The 23,300-nt window shown below is 38.0% G+C and overlaps 1 protein-coding gene across 1 annotated transcript in view; it reads right to left on the reverse strand.

The window, feature by feature from the left end:
* Positions 1-588: 588 nt before the first annotated feature.
* The window catches only part of RASA2 (RAS p21 protein activator 2), a 46,301-nt gene continuing 23,589 nt past the window's right edge, over positions 589-23,300 (reverse strand). The window contains exons 12-24 of the mRNA XM_081007872.1: positions 23,072-23,186; positions 22,055-22,129; positions 20,543-20,666; positions 19,211-19,317; positions 15,897-15,983; positions 15,734-15,811; positions 15,196-15,269; positions 12,178-12,284; positions 11,518-11,600; positions 9,237-9,445; positions 8,733-8,836; positions 8,257-8,446; positions 589-7,439 (exon numbers count right to left, since the gene is read on the reverse strand). Of these exons, the coding sequence (XP_080863998.1) occupies positions 7,409-7,439; positions 8,257-8,446; positions 8,733-8,836; positions 9,237-9,445; positions 11,518-11,600; positions 12,178-12,284; positions 15,196-15,269; positions 15,734-15,811; positions 15,897-15,983; positions 19,211-19,317; positions 20,543-20,666; positions 22,055-22,129; positions 23,072-23,186 (1,384 nt within the window). The 3' untranslated portion in view covers positions 589-7,408. The remainder of the gene's footprint in view (positions 7,440-8,256; positions 8,447-8,732; positions 8,837-9,236; positions 9,446-11,517; positions 11,601-12,177; positions 12,285-15,195; positions 15,270-15,733; positions 15,812-15,896; positions 15,984-19,210; positions 19,318-20,542; positions 20,667-22,054; positions 22,130-23,071; positions 23,187-23,300) is intronic.

Here is a 23,300-nt window from a genome sequence, read left to right on the forward strand (position 1 = left end):
CTGTATTTCTACCTACTAAGAAACTGATATGTTTTGTCCAAGGACGGAGACCCATCTGGGTAACAGCTAGATTCTATATTTTCCAATATTCTTATAAACCATTGTATATGCTGCTGCTTCCCAGAAGATACTCAAATTTGTTCACTCTCTATCTAGACTGACAAAATGTTCTGGAGAACATGAAAGTATGCACATGCTTTAACAATACTTCAGTTTGCCTAGCATGGATACAGAAAAATAAGATACGTTTTATGCTGCAAGTTCAACATTTTGTAGTTTTGAGTACCTTCCCTTATTAAGACAAAGTTCCTCCCTACCCCGAGATCTTGAAGGTGATACAATGACTAAGAAGGAAACTGCCCATTTTTAAAAACAGATCTAACATTCTGTGCTATATCCACATTTAAATCTTTAGAATCTAAACACTCTCAAATGTTCATCTACATTGAAGAATTCATTTATGATTGAAGCCACTGACTGTGTATCAAAGGCTATTTTACACCTGCAGTCCCAAATGTTTATTACATTCACAACAATTTTTAAAAGCTTTGTGTTTTTCTCACCATATCATCATCTTATTAAAGGCTGTGATTCTATATACACTTAACTGAAAGCAAGTTCCATTGAATTCAATGGGTCTTACTTCTGAATAAACTTGTTTAGGATTCTATTTGAAGTGTTTAAATATGCTAAGATACTAGAAGGGCTAACAGCTATATATTATATGCGATACCCGATAGCTCCTTTAATCAAAAGGTACTTTGTGTTTACCACTTAATTTTGTTAAAATTCCATATTTTATAATTCTCATAACTGTTCTTCTGGTGTACTAACGGGAACATTTAGGAATAAAAAGTTTTGGTATTTATTCTTCCAAGGAAATAAATGTTTCATTTAGGCTATACTAGCACACCTTGCATTTTTATATAAAACCACACAATTATTTTAAAGGGATTCTGTTTATCTTGATTAATATAAATGTCATGATATGGTTGCTTGGTTTATTTGAGTTGACTTTTAAAGTTATCTGTACTTGACATGTAATTTGTCTATGTTACAGTCATAGTCATACCCTGTTGCATAGGTTTTCTGCAGAAGTTATATTGTATGTTAACCACCAATGTTTCCTTCAGTCAAGGGCGCAATGCATTCATAATCCTAATATTTCCAGCCTATGTCATAAGATGGAACAATAAGCAATTGATCAATATCTTTTTAGCATCCACTTTTTGAGAAAACCTTGATGTGTATATTAAGTATTTAAAATGATCAATCAACATATTAAAAGTGGCTGCAACATGCAAGTTTCAAACTTTAATACTTGTGTTAAGAAAATAAACTTTAAATAAAAATACATTCAACGTATCATCTTGACAAATTAGAAATACACTGCAAAATATACATGTCAACCACAGCTAATTAAGCAAGCAGTCTTTTAAAAAAAATCTCTAGGCTAATCCAAACAGAAACCCTTTTCAATATTTACTACCTAGTTCATACAAAACTTAATTCTGGGTTATCTACTGCATTTGAAATATAACACTGACAAAAAGAATTGCATGGACAGGGCTAGGAAGATCTTTGGCACTTGGCCATATGATGAAAACATCGATACTGCTTCATTGGAACATGAAATATTTTTCAGTGCTGCTTTATTATCAACTGCCTTGTACTTTACGCAATGTGGTACCTTAACTTTTGAAAGTGCATTTATTCCCCATAATAGTTTTGAAGAGCTCAGGTTTAATTTGGTATAAATGTAATTTGGAGGATGATGAGCTTTATTTGCTTGAGAGCCCTCTGTCCATCTCCATGTTTTGATGAATACACAGAATGCCAGTCATGACTCACATCATCAGGTCAATGTGTTCCTTCTGCATAGCAATCCAGTACAACTCTAGCAACAGCAACTGAATAGATAAATTACTAATATAGGAGATGTGTACTAGCCATTCCTGGTAAACAGTGGGCGGTTTGCTGCTATCTATGTATAGTAAAAGGTCAATGAGGCAGGGGAATGGGGGTTTTATTAAGCACTATTCTGAACCTCTCCATCCACAGAACTATGCTTGCATAAGGATCAGAAATTAATCATGCTCTTTTAGAATAAGGCAGAAACAAAGTTACTCAAACGTTACTTTGTGAAGATATGATATACAGACAGAACTGATTAATAGGTGACCCCAGTTTTCTTAATATTAACAATGCCAATTTAAGTTTACATCCTTTCAACAGAACTGTTTGCAGAGTAATGACCCTCAATAATAAATATTATGCATTGACATGGTTCTGGTGCAATCATGGCATACACTTCCAAAAATAAAAAGGAGCGAATTATTTTAGAAATAATGTGAACAGGAACCAAAACGATTAACAGAAGCATTACAAAAAGTTCGAAGCGCCTTACAGACCAACCTGTTTACCAGGGTAAATGGCTTCATCAAATGCCAAAGTAGAATGACACAGTGATGATGCAACAAGTTAACACTGTAATTCAATCATCTTGACTGAGTATCAATATACTGAAAAGCCCCAGATGATTGTTTAAGACCACCATCCCCTATATTTTCAGATGCTCAGCACATATGCCGCTGCTCATACAGCCAAAATGGCACCAGCAGAAGAGGGAGGTATCAGTAGATTCATGGGAACTCCGAAGTTTGCAGATTACAAAAAAGTTAGCAAAAGTAATGCACAAGAGTCACTGAAACAGTCCAATGAAGACTGAATATGCTTAGTGCACCCAGGAAGAAGGCGGAGATTTGTGTGAAAGCAAGAACAGAGTAAGAATTAGTAAAAGATGATGGAAGAAGACAGAAATATAAGGTTGAGATTGTCAGGATAAGTAATTTTGAGGTTCACACGGAGAAGCTATGATTAAAATGTCCCAGTGATGAAGTGCGAACTACACATGCAAATCAATGGGAAAATCCAAGATTGTAAGGTAGCTGGAGCTGGGCACCAGTGTGGCCACCTCACCCCCCTAAGAAGAGGGAAAACATCAAAACGGAAGACCCACCCCCCACCAAATAGCTCAATATGCTATGTGAGCAGGAAATGTTGGCTGTCTAACCAAGTGGGAAATGAAAAACCAGGAAGAGGAAATGGAATGCAGTGGCTGGAAAGATGAATTGAAGCACTTCACCCTGCAACATTTTGTTGTAGGTCACATTTGTGTGATATGTAAAGGAATCCAAAAGTGATGCATGATACCAATGTCAAATCTCAGCAAGATTCTTGAATACTAAGCATGTAGCTTAGGAGCACCAAACAGCAAAATCACTTAACAGTAGGTCAGGAACACTGGTCTTTTAAGGTGGTTTATTACTTTGCCTGTTTTAAGAGACCTTATTCATCTTTTTTTTTTTTTTTTTTTGATGAATCAAATAATCATGTTGCAATCTCCTAATCAAGTAAAGCATCTAGATTCCATGAAAAGTTACAGACAGTATCACTATTTGTGATAAATACAAGTGCATAATACATTTTAAAGTTACTTTGCCTATCAACAAAAAATGATGGCACAATACCTTTAAGTTAACATTTTTAACACTCAGACCTCAGAAAGAACTCCATGCCAATTTGCTTATGTTCTAGGGATGGCCACTGCGGGTTACTTCAAATCATCTTTCAGGTGCACTCCAGCTCCAGGGATGGAGAACTCCCTGCTTGTGAGCCTAATTAGGCCTGCAAGGCAGTTCCCCACAAATCATCCCCACCTGCCCCACAGCTGACATATGTGACAGGTATGGGGCAAGAGTGGGGCAGGTACGGATGAAACTGCTTAAAGTGGGCTCCCAATTATTTTGCAAGTGGGGTTCCCCATCAGTGCCACTCAGCTGAATGATTCTGACAGGGAGCATCTGGCTACACTACTGGGAACTCCCTAGTGCAGCTAAAGGAACTGGAGGAAGTGGGGTTCTCCAAACAGAGCAATTCCCCCTCTACAAAAGAAAAAAAAACCAGTGTACATTATTACATACAGACTGCTAATGTGGGTTGAATATTTAACACAAGTTTTTGATTTATATACCTACTTTTAAAATTAAAATGTAACTTTTCCTATAACACATCTTTTTGGGATGCGAACTGAGGTATACCATATTCTGCTGTAAACAGAGTGGGGTGAGGGAAACTTAAAAATAAGGCGATGTAAGAATAAAGTCGGGTACTAGTCTTAAGACTGTAATTCAGAATATAATATAGATCAGGAGGCCCATGGATTTGGATTGTACGGTCATATTTACCAACCTCATGATTTGTAAGATAACCCTGTGGCTAGGCTGAATTATTTCAAAAATAAAATAATACTTTGCACTATTCCTGTAATACATTACTGTATTAATGAAAAGGCAAACTTCACTGTGCATGGTATTTACAAATATGAATATTAAAATTGTTGGTTGCACATCCTTCCCATATTGTCTATTACTTCTTTGGTATGGGCTCTCATGGTCATATTCAGATATCACAACATGATTTTATATAATGTATATATCATATCTATAAGCACGTATGTAAATCAGGGAGTGTTATCGTTAAGTAAAAGCTGTTGGCTGTACCGCGCTGCCAATGCTATTCAACTACTTGTGAATAACTTATTAATTCATTATTGAGATGAAAGATTGTCTCAGGACACCTTAAGTGCTCAGATTTCAAGGGAAAGCATAGTCAATGGCTCACCATGAAAATGCAGAACACCCCCACTTCAGTCCTTCCCTTGGAGGAACAAACCATAATCCCCAATTTAGTGTTATATCCAAACCAGAAATTGTGGCTTATTTTGCTTCAAGCAAACAATGATGTAAACCCAAAGTTCTTGGCTTATCAACTGCAGTTTGTTTCAGCACAACAAACGGCAATTTTGATTTGGATATACTTTTAAATCAGGGATTGTGGCTCGTTTTCCCTCATGCTACAGGAGTGGTAAAGTTGGAATGATAAGCAATGACTTACCTTGATGAGCAAATTAGGCCACTGTTTAAAACTATGTACATGATTAAGAACTAATATAAATATAACTATTATTTTGTATTGATTGTACTATTTGCATTTATTTGCATCTTTATTTTTCACCAATTGAATTAAATAAAGATTAAAAGAGTGACATATGACATGATCCCACTACTACAACTGATATAGTATGTAGCTTTCACCCAGGTGATGAACCAATGATTGAATTAATAGCATTTGCATATTTCCCTATCAAAAACAGTAAAACCCACTGAAACAAGTCCCCGAACAAACAAATTGCAATGCACAATCACATCTCCAATATTTTAGTTCAATCTTTTTGTTTAAACCTAGGGTGGACAAATATGCCATGTACAATTTTTAAAAAATGTTATCAGACAATAGTAGATTGTAGAATATGCAGGCCTGAACAGGGTATTCTGATGGAGAGCCTTATCTAGAGGAAATAATTTCCGTCAGTACTTCTGGCTTTGTCCATTGCTGAATGCAGAGCGTAGAAAGAAGAACACCTCTGATTCAGGAGTCACTGCACTTGAAATACATATATAAAATAGCTTTATACCTCCCAATTGTTGATTCAGTTGTAATTTTCTTAGATTTGTTTGTACCTCTATAGTGTTCTTCTTACATAACTTCTGTGCCATTCATTCTGCTAATCCACTCAGATCCATGATCCAAAGCACTACACAGATAAGCCCATGGGCCCAGAGGACTTCAACAATAGCCCCCATGTTTATGGCAAACTATTTCTGAAACTCAAAAGACCTATCCAAAGCAGTTAGTGATAAGGCATGGGTATCGGCTGTTCCAAAATGACTCCCACTGGCTGCATGCAACCCTTTTGAGCATGCCTAAAGTAGCTGAGTAGATTATAAGCATTTATTTGCTGGTGCAGAAAGCCTTGTAATCTGGCTGCTGAATCCTACAGCAAGATCTTTGAATTTTTTCTTAGGCAATGCCATACTGTTAGTAATTCATGTAGTATTTTAAGCAGCTTGTATCCATTCTTCCCAATTTCTATCAATTAAAACAAATATTAACCACAACAGTGGCAAATAGCAGCCAAAAAGAAGAAAAACAAGTGTAGAAAAGTAAACTAGAACAATATACAAATATGTGGCAATATATCAATTTTTACAGTGCTCAGAAAATTGCTCCCAATATGAGGTTTCCTAGTACCACATTCAATAATACTGATGAAAGGAAGCTTGGGGTGATATCAAGCATTAGTCATACTTAGAGCAGACCCACTGAAATCAATGGAGTTAAGTGTATTGATGTCAATGGGTCCAACCTATGTCTTAGTTGGATACCATGTTTCTGTTCATTACATACATTTTTATCAGCCTATGATTAAAAATATATCAAGAAGGCAAGATTAAGAGTTTCTAAATGCAAATCTGAGTCCAAAACTTCAACTGGCAAGTAAAAAACTAGATATAAAAATGTTCACAAAAGCATTGTTTTAAGCCACAATAGTGATCATTCAACTGATCATAATGATTAGATACTAAAAAGTATCTTTAAATATAATCTGGGGGCAATCCAGATATTTAAAGTGCTTGGAGTGGTTTTCGAAATCTACTAGTTGCAATTGGATGTGACATATTTCCAATGTGTAATACCTATCTTTAGGGCAATTTTTTTGATTGGCAGGTCGATGTTGCTTGGTATGCACCCATAATAGTTTCCCAACAGCACAAAGTTCTTACACAGTACTTCCAAAAAAGCCCTGATTGCTAAATAAAGTACTAGTAATTGGCTATTAAAAAAAAAATTCAGACAGTGGTCCCATGTCACTCCATTCACTGCTCACTCCAATTGTAAACAAGATGCATAGACTCCCTGACTTGTCCTGCTTCAGTAATATCACTTAAATAACATAACATTGCTAATTATGAATGCACATTTAAAAAGTACCACTTTTTTCTTTACAAATGTGTATTGTGGATTAAGAAAGGACCATTTTAAAAGTGGCCGTGCGCTGTATATAAAGCTTCAATTCCTTTTGTTACCTGTTGGGATTTCTTTTGCCAAGACTCATTGTCCACAGAATAGGTACCGATGGTTCATAAATGAAATTGATTATTATCTTGGCACACCCAAAGTCCCTTCTGCAGTGGTAGTTAATTTCCTCCCTTAGAAAGCTTATTCCTTTAGTAGTTCCTTCCAGCGCTAGAAAATTTGTTTACTTTCATCTTCTGGCACTTTTAGTTCTTTAAGCGAAATGGAACTGATGTTCCTCACCCTGCAAAACAATCAGATTCCCAAGCAAGTCTTTTCCCTATTAAATAATAAATATATTGTCTGTACACAGCTAATATCCAGGCAATGTACATTCTTAAATACTCTGAATCAGCATACAATCAGGATTTTTAAAATGTGAAAACTACTCCAGTTTCTTCGAAATCCATTTGTTGCAGTGTGTCTTTGGTTAAGAAATTTTCCCAACAATTGGATTTTCTCTGGAAAAAAAAGAGGAAAAAGAAACCATGTCTATTAGGTGATAAAAGTAGCTTAAAAATATGAAAGCATGCTAGCTCAACCTCTCTCTTTGCTATGGTCCATTTAGGATAACATACTAGCGGGAAATACCTATTTAATGCATATAAAATGGACCACTGAAGATGGAAATATGGAATGGTGCAATATGATGTGTATTACTGATTAAATGTGCTTGAAGAGTGTCGTATCTTATATTTGTGCAGCTGGTTCTTGCTGCCTAAGATTAAAATCTTACATTTGTTCCTATTTATATTTTGTTAGTTTTGGCTCAGTTCTCCAATCTGTTAAGATCATATTGAATCCTGATTTTGTCTTCTGTGGCATTAGTGTCTGTGGCATTCCAGCTTAGTGTCTTCAGCAAATCTGATGAGCATCCCATCAATTCCTTTATCCAAGTCATTTATAAAGACGTTGAACAACAACAGGCCCAGGATGGAACCCTTCCATTTGTCACTTTTTTCCAGGATGAGGAACCGTTAGTGAGCACTCTTGGTTTGGTCAGCAAGCCAGCCACAAATCCACCTAACAATTACCTTGGCCAGTCCACATTTTACTGTTTCTACAGTAACCAAGAATAGCATAATTGATACAGCTTATTTATGCTAAATATGGAGATGTGTAATAGTAATGTGTCTGGGTTTGAGTCAACTATTTCTCAGAAGCAGAGCTAATTTGCATGGTTTACCTTGAGAAAAAAAATTGGGTGATATTTCAGAGTACATTTGGTTTGTCAAGAGACAGATCAACCCTAAAGGTAGAAGTACCTACAATACTTACTCACTGCCATATTTAGCACTAGATGATCTTTTCTTCCCATGTCTGTCATGATGCTCATCCAATTTTTCTACAACAGATATTATTTGCTTAAGTGTTTGAAAAGTTGCTACTGAGTCCTCAATTTTGAAATTAGAATAGTCATCCGGTTCCTTCCGCGGACCTTGATAGACTGCTATACTTTCACAAGCCTCTAAAAATAAGTACATACAAGCAACAGTATTAGGGAGGCCTTAATTTTTATTAAACAAAACCTGTATTCTTCTACGTGTTCAGAAGCAGAAGCATATGTAACAGAAAATGTTTTTTTAAAAAAATAATTAAGAAAGAAAACTACTTTACTGGACACAAAAGAAATCTATTTGCCACTTGTTCTATAACCAATTCTCATAAACTTAACAATTTACTAAAGAATGTTTTTTTCCTCCAACACTACTATTTCTAAGAAGTCAGCACTACTTGAATTAGTATATCTGTACCTTCCATCTTCTGCAGCTTTGGCATGTTGATAGCAAAAAGGGAGTAGATTCTCTCCGCTTCTCGATCCCCATCAATCTCTATTTGGATGTCATTAGGCACACCCCTGCAATTAAAAGTTTATAAACTATATACATATACATACATCTCCACCCTTCACTGTATGTTACAAACCATTCTCTAAAGCAGTTTAACACATGCAACTGGCTCCCGCCATCAGTGGTATCTATTTTCCCGATTACAATGTTGCCTGTTCCTTCCACCTGCTATCTGTGAACTAAAGGACTGGAATATATCATATAGGAAGCACACATCTCTCTAGCTACAAATCCTAGGTTAACTATTATGACAAGCGGCCTTAAACATACACACACTATTCTGCTAAGAGGCCCCTTTAGGCAACAAACATGCCAGGGACTGACTGAAATCCCAGCAAAAATAGGCAGAGACCAATCTTATTTCTATTTCCAAACAAGTATACATCTTTCTTTGCAGATGTTACTTACACAGTGCATGGTGTGCAACCTTCTGAGTTCTCTGATGTAGCCTTACAGCAAAGCCAGTTTCCATTCAAAAAAGCAGACGGATGATAAACACTCAGTCTGCTTTCGTTGTATCTGCTCTTCCTACAGAGAGCTTCTATCCACTCACTAGCCTCCACACAATTATTTGCTTGCACGTAGAGTGGCTTTTCAGCATGTATCACTTGAAACATCTGAGAAAGAAAATATCCTTTTTATTCAGCAACCCACAGTTTATTCACAGGACTCCAAACGACAAGCAGCACAAAATTCTCTTCATTTGCTGTTTTATTTAGCAATTTTGTGAAATTTCTGTTCTGTTTCTTAGTAGCAGGACTGCAATGCTACACCCCTTCATCAGCTTAGTTCTCTCGGCAGCCACATTGTTACTTATCGTGACATCCTTCTTCTTGTCCATCCCATCTTACATCATAAACCAAGAAACAGACTCAACTGTGGCAGCTACTAGCACAACAGTCGTGTGACTAGCAGAAGCCCCATTCCTCATGTACTGCAACAGCAGGTTCTAACAGGCGCCTTGGGTGGGCAGAAGAGCTTGAACAGTGTTAACATAGCATATACCCTGCTTTCACAACAAAATGGCTTGCACAACAGCAACTCTCCTGCTTCTTGAGCTAACATTATGCGGGATCCTGCCCCTTATATTTCAAGCAGCAGCTCCTTCTGGAAAATAATCATTAATAGGAAGAATCAAAACAGTATTCTCAACCAAAAACCTTAATATGAAAGAAAGTGCACCCCAAATTGAACCTGCCTTGTGTTTATTAATGCCCTGTGGGCTTAAGGATGACATTGGTTGGATGGCGGCTTTAAAAGTAGTACAGGACTCAAAAAATGTATAAACTGGTCACTTTTTGCTATACAGACAAAAACCATTTTGGGTGGGGGTTACATTCTTGACCCCCACTCACTTTTCTGGCCTCTTCTGGGTTGTGGATATGTTTGTGTGGTTGCGCACATATTGGACAGGCGTAAAATGGCCATTGCCTGTATTAATTTCCTCCCCATTGTTGTATGATATTTGCATATACATTTTACTGTCACAGTATCAAGTTATCAGCAGCTAAGGTAACTCTTTTGCTATATAAGGACATTGTTAAGTTGTAATGTATTGACTGCATATATGAACGAAGTATTTGTGGGTAATGTTTTTCAACTATTTTGAAATTAAGCATTTACCTTTAAGGACCTTTGCCCTCCAAATTAGAAGTCTATTTTTAATCGAGGCTTTAATAATTATCTATTTCACGTAAGCCAGTTCTTTAGTTTATTTATAAGCTTGATGTTGTCCAGTATGGATCCAGGACAATTGGCTAGGCCGTGATATGGATATATGTATCCATCCCCACGTGTATGTGTGTGTATAGCTGGTGGATAGATATTTGAGCAGAAATTTTATTATCTGCGGGATAACAAATGTTATAGAGTTTCATGAGTTTCAATTCATAGTTTAGTAGATGCACATTGCCTGCTTAGACATCTTAACCAGTATTTCTTATTTAGACCTCCTAAATCAGGCTTCCTCAACCTCGGCCCTCCAGATGTTTTGAGATTACAATTCCCATCATCCCTGACCACTGGTCCTGCTAGCTAGGGATCATGGGAGTTGTAGACCAAAAACATCTGGAGGGCCGAGGCTGAGGAAGCCTGTCCTAAATCTATTAACTCAGGATACTTTTCACGGCATTTCCCTCAATTATATGTTAAGTTCCATCTACAAGAGTGGAGAACCTCTGGCCTGTCCAGGCTAAATTTGACCTGGTATGGGTCCCAATTTGGCCAGTTTCCTCAAACCATGTTCAGCTGCCCCACAACTGGATTTCTGTGTGGAAAGTTGATCATGCAGCTGATCCCTGCAGAAAGCAGGCCAGATATTATGCCCCCCACCAACATCAGCAGAAAGATGATAATTTTGAGTCTTTTCATCAGTAGGGTGTCAAAGCATTGCACAATCATCATCTGATGTCATTGTTATTTCATTTAATTGACAGGATGGCAGCTCTGTGGAGCTCTCAAATTTGGCCAATGAGAGATAGGGGAGATAAGAATTTGACCTGCCAGCCAGTTTAGGTTGCTCAGCTCTGATCTACAATATGGTTGATAAATGTTTCAAAAAGATGGGGGCATTTCAAGTAAATATGATAATAATATAATGTTATTTTCCAAGAACAAATGCCCTGTGGAGCAGTTAGCTTAAAAACTAAGTGTATTCTTAACTAATATTTCAAAACTAAATCCAGCTTACGTTTTTCCTGTTAAAGGCATTCTCATCAAGCTTTTCCACTGCAAGGATGTTTTTGATTGGAATGGTGTAAATAGGATCTTTATCTGTGTAAATAAGAATGAGTAAATTGGTCCAAACTATAGAAAAGAAAACTATTGATTAGAATAATGCTGGAGACAAAATCTTAGTAAAATTTGGAATTGAACTCTAGCATTCCATTTTTCATTTCCTATGGAGCAAGAGCAGTAGAAAAAGCATACGCCTGCCAACTCTATTATGGTTAACACATATATGCAAGTGCCTCTGTTAGGTAAGAAAGTAAGCAGGCTTGGATAGGGCTTTTTTTCAGCCAGAACTCACAAGAACACAGTTCTGGCACCTCTCAGGAGGGCACCATTGCCAACATAAGAGAACAAGGGAGGAGGCATTCATGGTGAGTTCTGGCACCTCTTTTTCTAGACTAGCACTGGGTTTGGAAATACAAATTGGAATTTAAAAATACCTTCAAAATATAGAAGACAACATATTTTTACTACTTTATACCACTCTGAACAAAAACAGGATTCTGTTTTAATGAATTCCTTTAATTACCATAACGAAAGAACAAAGTCTGCACTACAGATAAATAGACCACATCCTGTAACTTAAAATGCTGAAGTTGCAAATAAGCAGCACTAATACCTTGTTGCTTATGGTAAGTGAGCTCTCTATCTGTCAAACAGAACCAACGCTTTTTGAAATTCTTTTTCCCAATACGTGTTCTTCCTTGTGCTCTTTTATACATTTCCCTGTGAACAGAATACAAAGGATTATTAAGCAGAAACCTTCAAAATGCTTCCCATAGAGTTCCCAGTTACACTTACACACAGGTCCTTCAATCTGCCTACTCATTATGCAAAAAAATACTTATCCAATTATGCTCAAACCACTCCACAGATTCAGATATCCAAACATCCAGAGTTTGCCAACTTCCTTACTTTGTGCTTTGGTGGCCAGCAGTAGCCATTTGGGAGCAGAAACCATGCAGGAAGCAAGCTCAGACAAATCAGGGAGCAGGAGAGACTGAACTCATCAGTTTTTCCCTTGTTTGTCTTTTACTGGTAGGCTGCAGCAATTTCAGGAAGAAACCATGAAGAGAGTTGGGACAAATCCTCCAATTAGATATGTTCCCATAGGAATCAATGGAAATTGTGGACTCCTTAAACAAACGCTCACCTAACAAACAATTTCCAGGGAATGCATTGTGTTTGGTAAGGGGACCGGCGTATCCTTACAAGCAATATAATAAATAATAATAATAAAATAATAATTTTGTTATTTATACCACACCCAACTGCCTGGGTCTCACCAGCCTCTCTGGGTGGCTTACAGCATATATCAAAACATAATAAAACATCAAACAGTAAAACTTCCGGATACAGGGCTGCCTTCAGATGTCTTCTAAAAGTTATGTAGTTCTTTTATCTCGACAGGGAGGGTGTTCAACAGGGAGGGTGCCACTACCAAGAAGGCCCTCTGCTTGGTTCCCTGTAACTTCACTTCTTGCAGTGAGGGAACCAGCAGAAGACCTTCAGAGGAGGACCTCAGTGTCTGGGCTGAAGAATGGGGGTGGAGATGCTCCTTCAGGTATACTGGGCCAAGGCCGTTTAGGGCTTTAAAGGTCAGCAGCAACACTTTGAATTGTGTTCAGAAACACACTGGGACCAATGAAGATCCTTTAGGACCAGTGTTATATGGTCCCCGAGGTTACTCCCAGTCAGTCACCGGTCTAGCTGCTGGATTCTGGATTAGTTGTAGTTTCTGAGTCACCTTCAAAGGTAGCCCCACGTAGAGCGCATTGTAGTAGTCCAAGCAGGAGATAACCAGAGTATGCATCACTCTGGCAAGACAGTCTGCAGGCAGGTATGGTATCAGCCGGTGTACCAGGTGGAGCTGGTAGACAGTTGCCCTGGACACAGAATTGACCTGAGCCTCCAGGGACAGCTGTGAGTCCAAAATGACTCCCAGGTACGCACCTGGTCCATTCAGGACCAGGGAGTCCCACACACCTGCCCGTCCCCTGTCCCCCCAAAACAGTACTTCTGTCTTGTCAGGATTCACCCTCAGTCTGTTATATAGTTATAACACTAAGTGGACCACCATTTCTTTGTCGGAAATTGAACAATTTATAGTTGAATATGAGACTTTAGTAGGATACAAAGTTGAATAAAAAACCCCAGAACTATTAGGAATAAATATGATTTAGAATCCAGAAAGACAATTTTTAAGTCTATAAAAAGAAAAAAGATCCTGTTTTTTCTTATTTATTTAATGATTGGGGGAAAAAGAACATATTTATTTGGTTATACTGACAGCATCAAGAATAATATACAGAAATAAATTGAGACTACACGTGATACCAACTGTAAGCGAGTGAACTGATAAAATGTGGGGATTTGCACTAATGGAAAAAATTGGTATATTATATAAGGAAGGGAGAGAACAGCAGAATATTTTATAATAAAAACTGAAGTCCTTGACTGATAGTATAAAGAGGTCTTTGAATATCCAATAATAAAGGGTGTTTTATGTTACATTGAATTATAAACATTTAACCTTTGTATAATGCAAGGATATCTTAAGACACTGGATTTTGAGTTTAAGGGTAGGATTCATCTAATGAAACCTGTCAGCAGAACCACTGTGCTTCCCCTGCACCTCTCCCCACATCTCCTATAATTATTTATTGGGGTCAAGAGAACCCCAGAACAACATGCAGAGGGAGGAGAGTTCTGTCTAGCAAGCTGAAATATTTGTGCAGACAAAATGTTCACCATAGAACACTGAATTCTACCCACTGATACCGATTTATAGTAAGCATATATAAAAAAAATATATAAATATTTATAATGGTATAAAGGGCACGTTTATGTATAGTTGTTATAGTAATATTTTAAAAATATCCTCAAAGTTCACGATGTAAGATGAAGAAATCATTTTTATTATTTCTCTTTCCCAGACTTGCTCACATCATTCCACTTTAAAAAGAAAATGCAAGGTGGTTGTTGCAGCTCTGCAAGTTCTTCCCAACCATCAATTTAAGGCTAAGTGGGGACGCGGGTGGCTCTGTGGGTTAAACCACAGAGCCTAGGACTTGCTGATCAGAAGGTCGGCGATTCGAATCCCCGCGACGGGATGAGCTCCCGTTGCTCAGTCCCTGCTCCTGCCAACCTAGCAGTTTGAAAGCACGTCAAAGTGCAAGTAGATAAATAGGTACCGCTCCAGTGGGAAGGTAAACAGAGTTTCTGTGCGCTGCTGGTTTGCCAGAAGCGGCTTAGTCATGCTGGCCACATGACCCGGAAGCTGTACGCTGGCTCCCTCGGCCAATAAAGCGAGATGAGCGCCGCAACCCCAGAGTCGTCCACGACTGGACCTAATGGTCAGGGGTCCCTTTACCTTTACGCTACAGGGTGATTAACTACAATAACTATCCTCTCCTTGCAGGAATCTTGTACTGATAAAAAGGGGTATTTTGTATACAATGGTAATGTGAGCAAGGAATTGTGCACATATGTAAGTAGGCTACTGCCTCAGAGAGAGTTGGCACTTAAGTAGTCAGGTAAGCAAAGGTTCTAGGCTGGAACTAGTTCAAAGAGATGACAAAAATAATGTATTCAAGCAAAACACTTGTCAGTATAAAGTACTTTGTACTTCAGTTACCCTTCTTTTAGATGAATCGACTCGCTCATGACACTTGGCTCTTTAGTTTCAGTAGATGATACCTCATCTAAAAACTAAAAGAGAACATGTTAAAATAATGTGAATTGTTTTCCATACACAACTGTAGAAGCTTTTCAAAAAATCAATATACATGAACTCTAAGCTAACCAAAGTTAATTTACAGTTCTAAGATGTTGTTTCTGCATTTTACCTTCACATTTGATCTAAAATATTGCATCTTAAAAACTTCGTTGCCATTGTACTTTAGCAAAACATTTGTGCATGTGAGGGGTACAGGGTGGCATTGTGCAGTAAACAGAGGATTAGACTTGTACCAGGAAGATTTGGGTTCAAACCACTAGCCAGCTGTGAGCAATTGATTCGTCCATCTATTGATCTAACCTACCTCACAGTGCTGTTGTGTGAATCAAAAGGGATAGCCTCCAAGTACAGTTCCTGACATCCTTGGAGGAACGCAAGAAAAAAATGGAGACATGCTTTAACTAAAATAATGTGTGTATATATATATATAAAATACCTTTTTGACAGCTTCAATATATGCCTCTTCCTGAAACATTTTGAAAAATTCACACATAAATGTCTCCTTGAAGCTTGACTAAAAGAGAGAAAATGGAAGTGAGTAAACCTTAGCAATCAAGATACCAGAAGCAAAAGAAAAGAATAAATCATCAGGTACTTACTAGCTTGCTTTTGGACAAACTTCCCCAGCTCCCCAGTGTCTGAATGGCTTTTGATATTAGGGTTAATGTTCTAGATGTCTGTGCATCCTAAAAGAAACATATAAGAAACAGGTAAAGTTGCCATTTTACTGGTGTCATAGTATTGTTTTAGGTCCCTGCTAAAAAATTTTTTTCAGGCAAGCCAACCCAGACATGCACATGTGACATGTATTTTAATATGTGATTTTATAATGTAAACATTTTTAAAACTGATTTGATTTAAATTTTGAATCTTGGGTCACCTTGTTTTTAACATCTGATTCTATTATTTTTAAGTTATATTTTATGTAAAGCACTTAGAAACTTGATGATTAAATTGTATATAAATCTTGTTAAATAAGTAATAGTATTACAATGAAAGAACATCTATCAAGTACTTTACTGCACAGCCGCCACATGGCAGCTTTCATATAAGCATCATGGAGATGGACACAGCATGAAGCAGTGTTTTGCAGACTCCAACAAATTTTCATGAGCACAAGGGCCTTTGATACAAGCAGAAGCCCGTATTAATAGAAGTGGCACAGCATGGGGGAAGGATATAATTTTTGCCAATGCTCCTGCAGCTCCTTGTGCACCTCCCATACTGTTCTGGAAGGTCTTCAATCATTCAGAGGAGATTTGTTTGGGAGGGCATGAGGAGCAGGTGAAAATCTGTTACTGGGCAATGAGAGTATTATTTCAGTGAGCAGAAGTCCCCTCATGAGAGGTACTGTTTCAATCTATTAGTAGATGAAACATCTTACATTATAGATTCTGGTTCTACAGTTTGATACGTCTCCACCCGGCAAATAGAGCTGTACTTTATTGCTTAAAAGGGGCCAAGGTTTCACAGAGAAATTCTACTTCATTTATTTATCAAAATGCATTTAAAAGATGTATATACCAGTTCATTGCAAGAAAACCTTTAAGTGTTTTATATAAATATCCATACTTAAGATGTTAAACATTTGTGCTAACTTTACAATACACAGACCTGTATAAACTGACACTGAAACATTTCACTTATTTGAATATTTAAAGGCTATGCCCTAACATAATCTTTGAATCAGAGACTGAGCAATATTGTTTTGCTCCAATTCATGTAACTAGCTGAATATTTATTTTGTAGCAGAATAGCGTCTTGAATTAAATCTGACATTTCTATTAATGCCCCTTCTGAAATTGTGATATATGGTCCCCAATATAACGACTGGATGCTACATGAAGGAATGTATTTCAACCTCACCAAACCACATAGTTACTTAGTTTTGCCTAAGGGCACAGCGGTGCCACTTCTATGAAATTAAGTCTCTCCTCTTTTGCTAACAAGGATCAGAATCCTAAGAGGAGGTATGAGTGGGAGGGAGCAGTGACAGGTGAAAATGAGTACAGTGGATACATGGTGTGCTGGTAAGAAGTGGGGAGCATAGAAAGGACATTGCTCCAAGAACATGGAACCAGGAACTACATGCAGTGGTGCAGAAAATGTTTTGGAAAAATGTTTTCTGTCATAAGTTCATTAGTAATACTGAATGGATGCCAATTGCAAACATTAGGCAAGCTTGGCAGCTTCAAAGTTGTAAATAATGTTTTACAGGTAATTAACTCTAACATTGTCTTTAAATCTTTTTAAGTACTGCAGGAAAAATGTCTACATAACAATACATATTAAGTGTGCATTAATTTCTCCCCTCAAATATTTGTGGTCAAATGCTTTGTGGCATATGGGGGGGGGGGTGTTAAATCACTCTTTGGAGGATCAGAATATGTTTCTGATGCAAGTTAGCCTATGCAACGCGAATAGGAAAAACTTCCAATTCAAAGTTTTCCAGAAAACACATGTCACTGATTACATGAACAGTAGCTACAGAAGAAGAAGAGTTTGACATCCCGCTTTATCACTACCCTAAGGAGTCTCAAAGCGGCCAACAACCTCCTTTCCCTTCCTCTCCCACAACAAACACTCTGTGAGGTGAGTGAGGCTGAGAGACTTCAGAGAAGTGTGACTGGCCCAAGGTCACCCAGTAGCTGCATGTGGAGGAGCGGGGACGCAAACCCGGTTCACCAGATTACGGGTCCACCGCTCTTAACCACTACACCACACTGGCTCTCAGTACCGTAGTACTATTCAGTATCCTCTAATTAAGGAAGTACACTGCCATAAAGCAGGGGTAGGCAACCTAAGGACCATGGGCCACAAGCAGCCCACGGGGGTCGTTTAACTGGCCCCCGAGCCGCCCACTCGGCGAGTCCCCGTGCACTGCGCTAAACTGGCACAGCGACTCACTTCTGCGGTGCCAGAAATCCCATCTGCACAGACGCCGGAAATTGCAGGCACATGCATTCATGCATACGTGCAATCCGGCCCACAGAAGGATCTCTGCTGGATTGAACCGGTCCAGGCGAGGTAAACCTTGCCAACCCCTGGCCATAAAGAGTATATTGATTTTTAATAGCTTTTCCATATGTTTAACATCTTAGATCCAGGTAGTTCACTCCACTACTACTTCATAAGCAATGTTGCAAAACTGATGCCTTTGAATACTGTTGCTGAGACTCACAAATGGGAAAGAGGGTTGTGATGGGCTTCCCATATGCATCTGGTTAGTCGCTGTGAGAACAGGACACTGATCTAGATGGGCCTTTGGCCTGAACCAGCAGGGCTCTTTTTAAGTTCTTATAAGACAATCTACAAATGAGCATCAATAACCCAAGAAAATAAAGCTATTATTGTGGAATATTTTCTTTTTTGAGATGAGCAGTGCACAATGCTTTTGAGGCCACTTTCTATGCTATGTTCTTACGACAATGAAAACATCTCTGTGTAGGAAAAGTTACATAGAATGTTTCACATTATACCAAGCTATAACTGTCCCATTTGACATCCTGAACAACATTCTCTACATATTACCAGAATATTAACAATATAGCTTTCCATACACCCCTTCAAGGTAACCCAGACTTCTCTTTTACGGCTTTCTGTCACTGTTTGAGATTACTTTGAAGTCAATAGAAAATGCAACCATATACCATACAAGTGATCAGGGTGCCAGCTACCTACTCATATCAATTTTCCAATTATTATTATTAATATTCAGGCAGGATAATAGCTCAGAACTGTGGGGACTTAGGGACTATGTAGTTACCTAGAGTTTACTTAAATTATATCCTAGGGGCCTAAAAACTCACAGTTCAACTCTCCATTCACATTGCAAACGCTAGGCTTATTTCTATATTTATCTTCCTAACAAACCTTGCCTAGAGAGTTTGGACAGAACATTATTAAAACTTACGGGATGATGAGGTCGTAAATGGAAAGTATGAGGCGATACTACAGCTACAGCAAAGAAACGAAGAAATATAAAGCTGCTCACTGCAGAATATTGTACATGAGGGTCATCTGCAGAGAAAAACCATGAAATGTAAGATGTATTACAAGTTGGTAGGAAATGAAGACAATGAAAAACTTTAGCAGGATAATGTCGTTAGAAAAAGAAGTACTGTTCTTTGGCAGAATAAAGAACTAGCAAGTAGGATGAAATGAAAGTGTGGTTATGATGCAAGATGCTTTTGCCATTTGTTATTGGGCACAAATAAGAACTGTAACACATCTGGTTGTACCTAAACTATGATTTAGTCATGTACACAAACCTTGAGCTTGTGAGCTCCATCTCCCCTCCTCCAGCACTATTGCAGAGAGGAAACTGGAAGGGTTTGCTTCTGTTTTCAGTTAATCATGGCTTATTATTGTGTCTGAACTAAAAACTATACCAATTCTTCTCTATGTTTTATGGAAACAAGCCAGGATTTGAAGTTGGCTTGTTTACTTAAACCATAGTTAAGACTTTGATTTGCTTCACAGCTGTGCTGGAGAAAAGGGAATGGTGAGCTCATAAACACAAGGCCCATTAATGTAAACCAATCAGCCCCAGCCAGCATGACCAATGGTAAGAGACATTTACAGTTAGGAGTTCAACTTATTCTGGAGGGAACAGGTTCCCCATCCCTTATGTAAACCATCATTTATCATTATGTACAATTGAAGCAACTATTTATATTTTATATCAAATAAATTATACATTCTAATAGTTTTCAGAGAACACATATTTTACTCTATACCAAGAAGGCTATTTCCCCTTTTTTATGTTGGGGGAGATGTTGTATAGTATATGTATGTTCAATATAGAATACGTATAACAACGTACTATTCAACTTGCTATTCAAAGCTTCACACATTTTAACCAATAAGTAACACTAACAGATGCATGGCTGTATTTCAAAATGTTGTCTAATGCAACATTTTAAAACACGATCTGTGTTTGTATTTTTCTCTTATACTGTATGTCTTTTATCTTGTGCTCTTTTCATACTGATGCTTTGGTATAACAACCATGCAGTTCTGCTGATGCCAAATAGTATAGATTAACAAATACATATACTCCGTACACAGCTTACAGAAAGCAGATCATGTTTACAATAAACATTTTTAAAGTCTATTGAAAATGTAAAGTTGCAAATTTAGTCATTTCAGTTTCCTTATGAATGCTACTGGACAACTCTTTGAGAACACTTCCATGGACTTCAAGAGGTCGTACATAAGTTTCTAATTAAAAAAATACACTTACTAGAAAATCTTTCAGCAGCCAAGCGCCTCAGAGAACAGAACACATCACACATTAATTTAGGGCAACTTATACTTGACTGTACAACTGTACTGAATACTTTGTCAACATAGAAGCGCAGATTTTCCTAGAAGGCAAACAAATTATTTCAGAAATCCATACTGTTTTATTCTATTGTCAAAGAAAAATCTAATACAAAATTTTACATACAAGTTCTCCATTCTAGCATAACAATGGCAATCTTTTGGGAACAGAGGCAAATGTAGATCATATACTTTAAAGGTCAATAAAACACACTGGCATATGTACAGGTTAATCACATCTTATGTGAGGGTTACATTCTAGAGATATAGAGTGTAAAGCCAAAATAGAGTATAGTCAAAACAACCCTGTGGAAACTTGGAAATGCCCCCCCATAAAAAGCACAGCACACGTTCTCCAAGGCCACTCTTACTCTCTCCCCTCCCATGCTCTCCCAAGGCAACTTGTACTCTACCTCTGCCTGATCTCCAAGGTGGGGTGGCAATGACAGGTGGGATTGCCTATGCCCCCCCGCCAGATGCTCACCCCTTTTGATTTATTTTTTTCGGCCAAGCGCATAAAGTTCAAATTATGCATGTAAAACACACATAAGTTGCGAGTTACCTGTATACATAGTTACACAATAGAAAAGTGCACTGACATCTACTTTCACTGCTGCCAATGGTACAAGCTAGCCAAAAGACAATCCATATATCACTACCAATGCTTACTGTTAATAATTAGAAACAGCATTTTTATGGTACAAAGTGGCTTACAAATTCTATCTTTATTGCAGCTCACTAATACTTTTATTTGAACAAAGAGTAACCTGATACTTAATAGCACCAACTCTCAAGGCTACCATAATGGGTCCAGGTTTTGAACCCAACAATGTAAGGTGCATGTTCAGTATTATGAACTGAATTATGAACTAATTTACAGTAGTATTTATTTATACTGAGGTCTACATAATGGAAGTTACCATATACAGAGAACATTGGTAACTGGAAGTCAACACAAGTGGAAGAATTACACTCAGATTCTAAGCAATTTTGCTTGATTTTGAAGTTTAGCATGGCTAACATTTATCACTCCAAAAATTGATTATACACTAGCTCAGGGGTGGGGAACCTTTTGCAGCCCAAGGCTGCATTCTGGCAACCTTCTAGGTCCCATATGCCAGTGGTAGGAGACACTGGAGGCACAAATGGACAAATCAATTAATGTAAATTTTACCTTTATACAGTAGGCTGGTTTACACACCTCTGTCCTTCATTAAGAAAAGCAAGAGGCATTATCAAAGTTCAATAACACATTCTAGCCAGGCAAAAACACTCAAAGAGAGCACTAAGCAGGGCCAATAGGGGTGTAGCCGAGAAGAGTCCAGAGGTTGAGACAGAGAGGCTTAGAGTGCTGCCTCAGGGCCAGGCCTGAGGTTCCCCACCTCTGCACTAGGTCCTTGAATATAAGCTGAACAAAATCACTTAAACACACCTGGTGTATTTCAACATTATCAGCTTCTTTCAGTTTCAAAGGATCAATTTCGCAAGGTTTGGGATTATCACATATCTGAAAACAAGAGTAAAATTTTAGTCAGTTATATCAGGACAGGGCATTATTCAGGTCTGTTCTCCTTTACTGAGCCAGAGGTAAGAAGAGGGGCAAAACCCATCAATGTTCCCCAGAAGCTGCCTGTAGGCATACTGCAAACTTTTGAAAAAAAGATGGCCACTGCATGTTTATGTTTCTAGTGGCTGCACTCACACCTTAAAACCATGCATCCTCAAGGAGGAAGGTACCTTGATTTCCCTCCTTTTCTTTTCTTCCAATCTTCCTTAATATGCTGAAAAGGTGCACCCACAGTAGCAATCTAGTAAAATTAATAAGTGCTTTATTACCCCCCTCCCCTCATGATCCTGGAGACTGGATTTCAGGCTAGCCCGGATGAAGAAGTTTTATGTATATAAATTGTTAAGAACAGACACCAGCTGTTTCCTTCCTGTAACTGACTTATATGAATAGGATCAGAACTACATAGGCACAGGTGCACGTACACATACATGGATGATACTGAAGAGATCACTTCCAGTACATTTAGGCATGAGTTGTCTTAGGCAACTTCATTCATTTAGCAGTAGTATTCTTACTGTTGAGAAACACGTCTGCATACTATATGCATTTAAGGGACACAGCATGCAGATTACAATCACATGGAAAGCCACCACACTTGTCTGGAAGCTGTAGAGATTTCCCATAATATGTTTAGTGGAACCCTTCTACACTTTACAAGAGTCACGATAACCCGTCATGCCATGCAGATGTTTTGTGGCAAGCAGGAACTGTATTATGTGGTCCTTATTAATAAAGTGCAGTTTTGTTGTGGTGCTCACTGGCTGATATCTAAGAAACAACTCTGCACTGAGTCACTGGTTAATAAAGCTGGAAGCAGTGCCAAAAAAATAATATTTAACCAACCAGCTTTGTAAACTTTAATGCATAATGTTACAGTACCTCATCAAGAATTGGTTTTAATGTAACTTTCAGGTAGTGCTTTCCCACTATTTTCATCATTTCATCTAGGCATCGAGTAGCTAAAGAATTCCCTCTGAAGATTGTATTTGCTTCCCTGCAAAGCAATATGAATCATTAAGAATTCAAGATGGAAGGAATATATAAATCATAACCTAAGTTTTCTGTGAAAAGTTTCTAGCAATCTAGCTCATATACAGATGGTATTCAG

This window comes from Podarcis pityusensis (assembly GCF_964106645.2).
Source record: "Podarcis pityusensis genome assembly, chromosome: 5".
Taxonomy (NCBI): Eukaryota; Metazoa; Chordata; class Lepidosauria; order Squamata; family Lacertidae; genus Podarcis; species Podarcis pityusensis.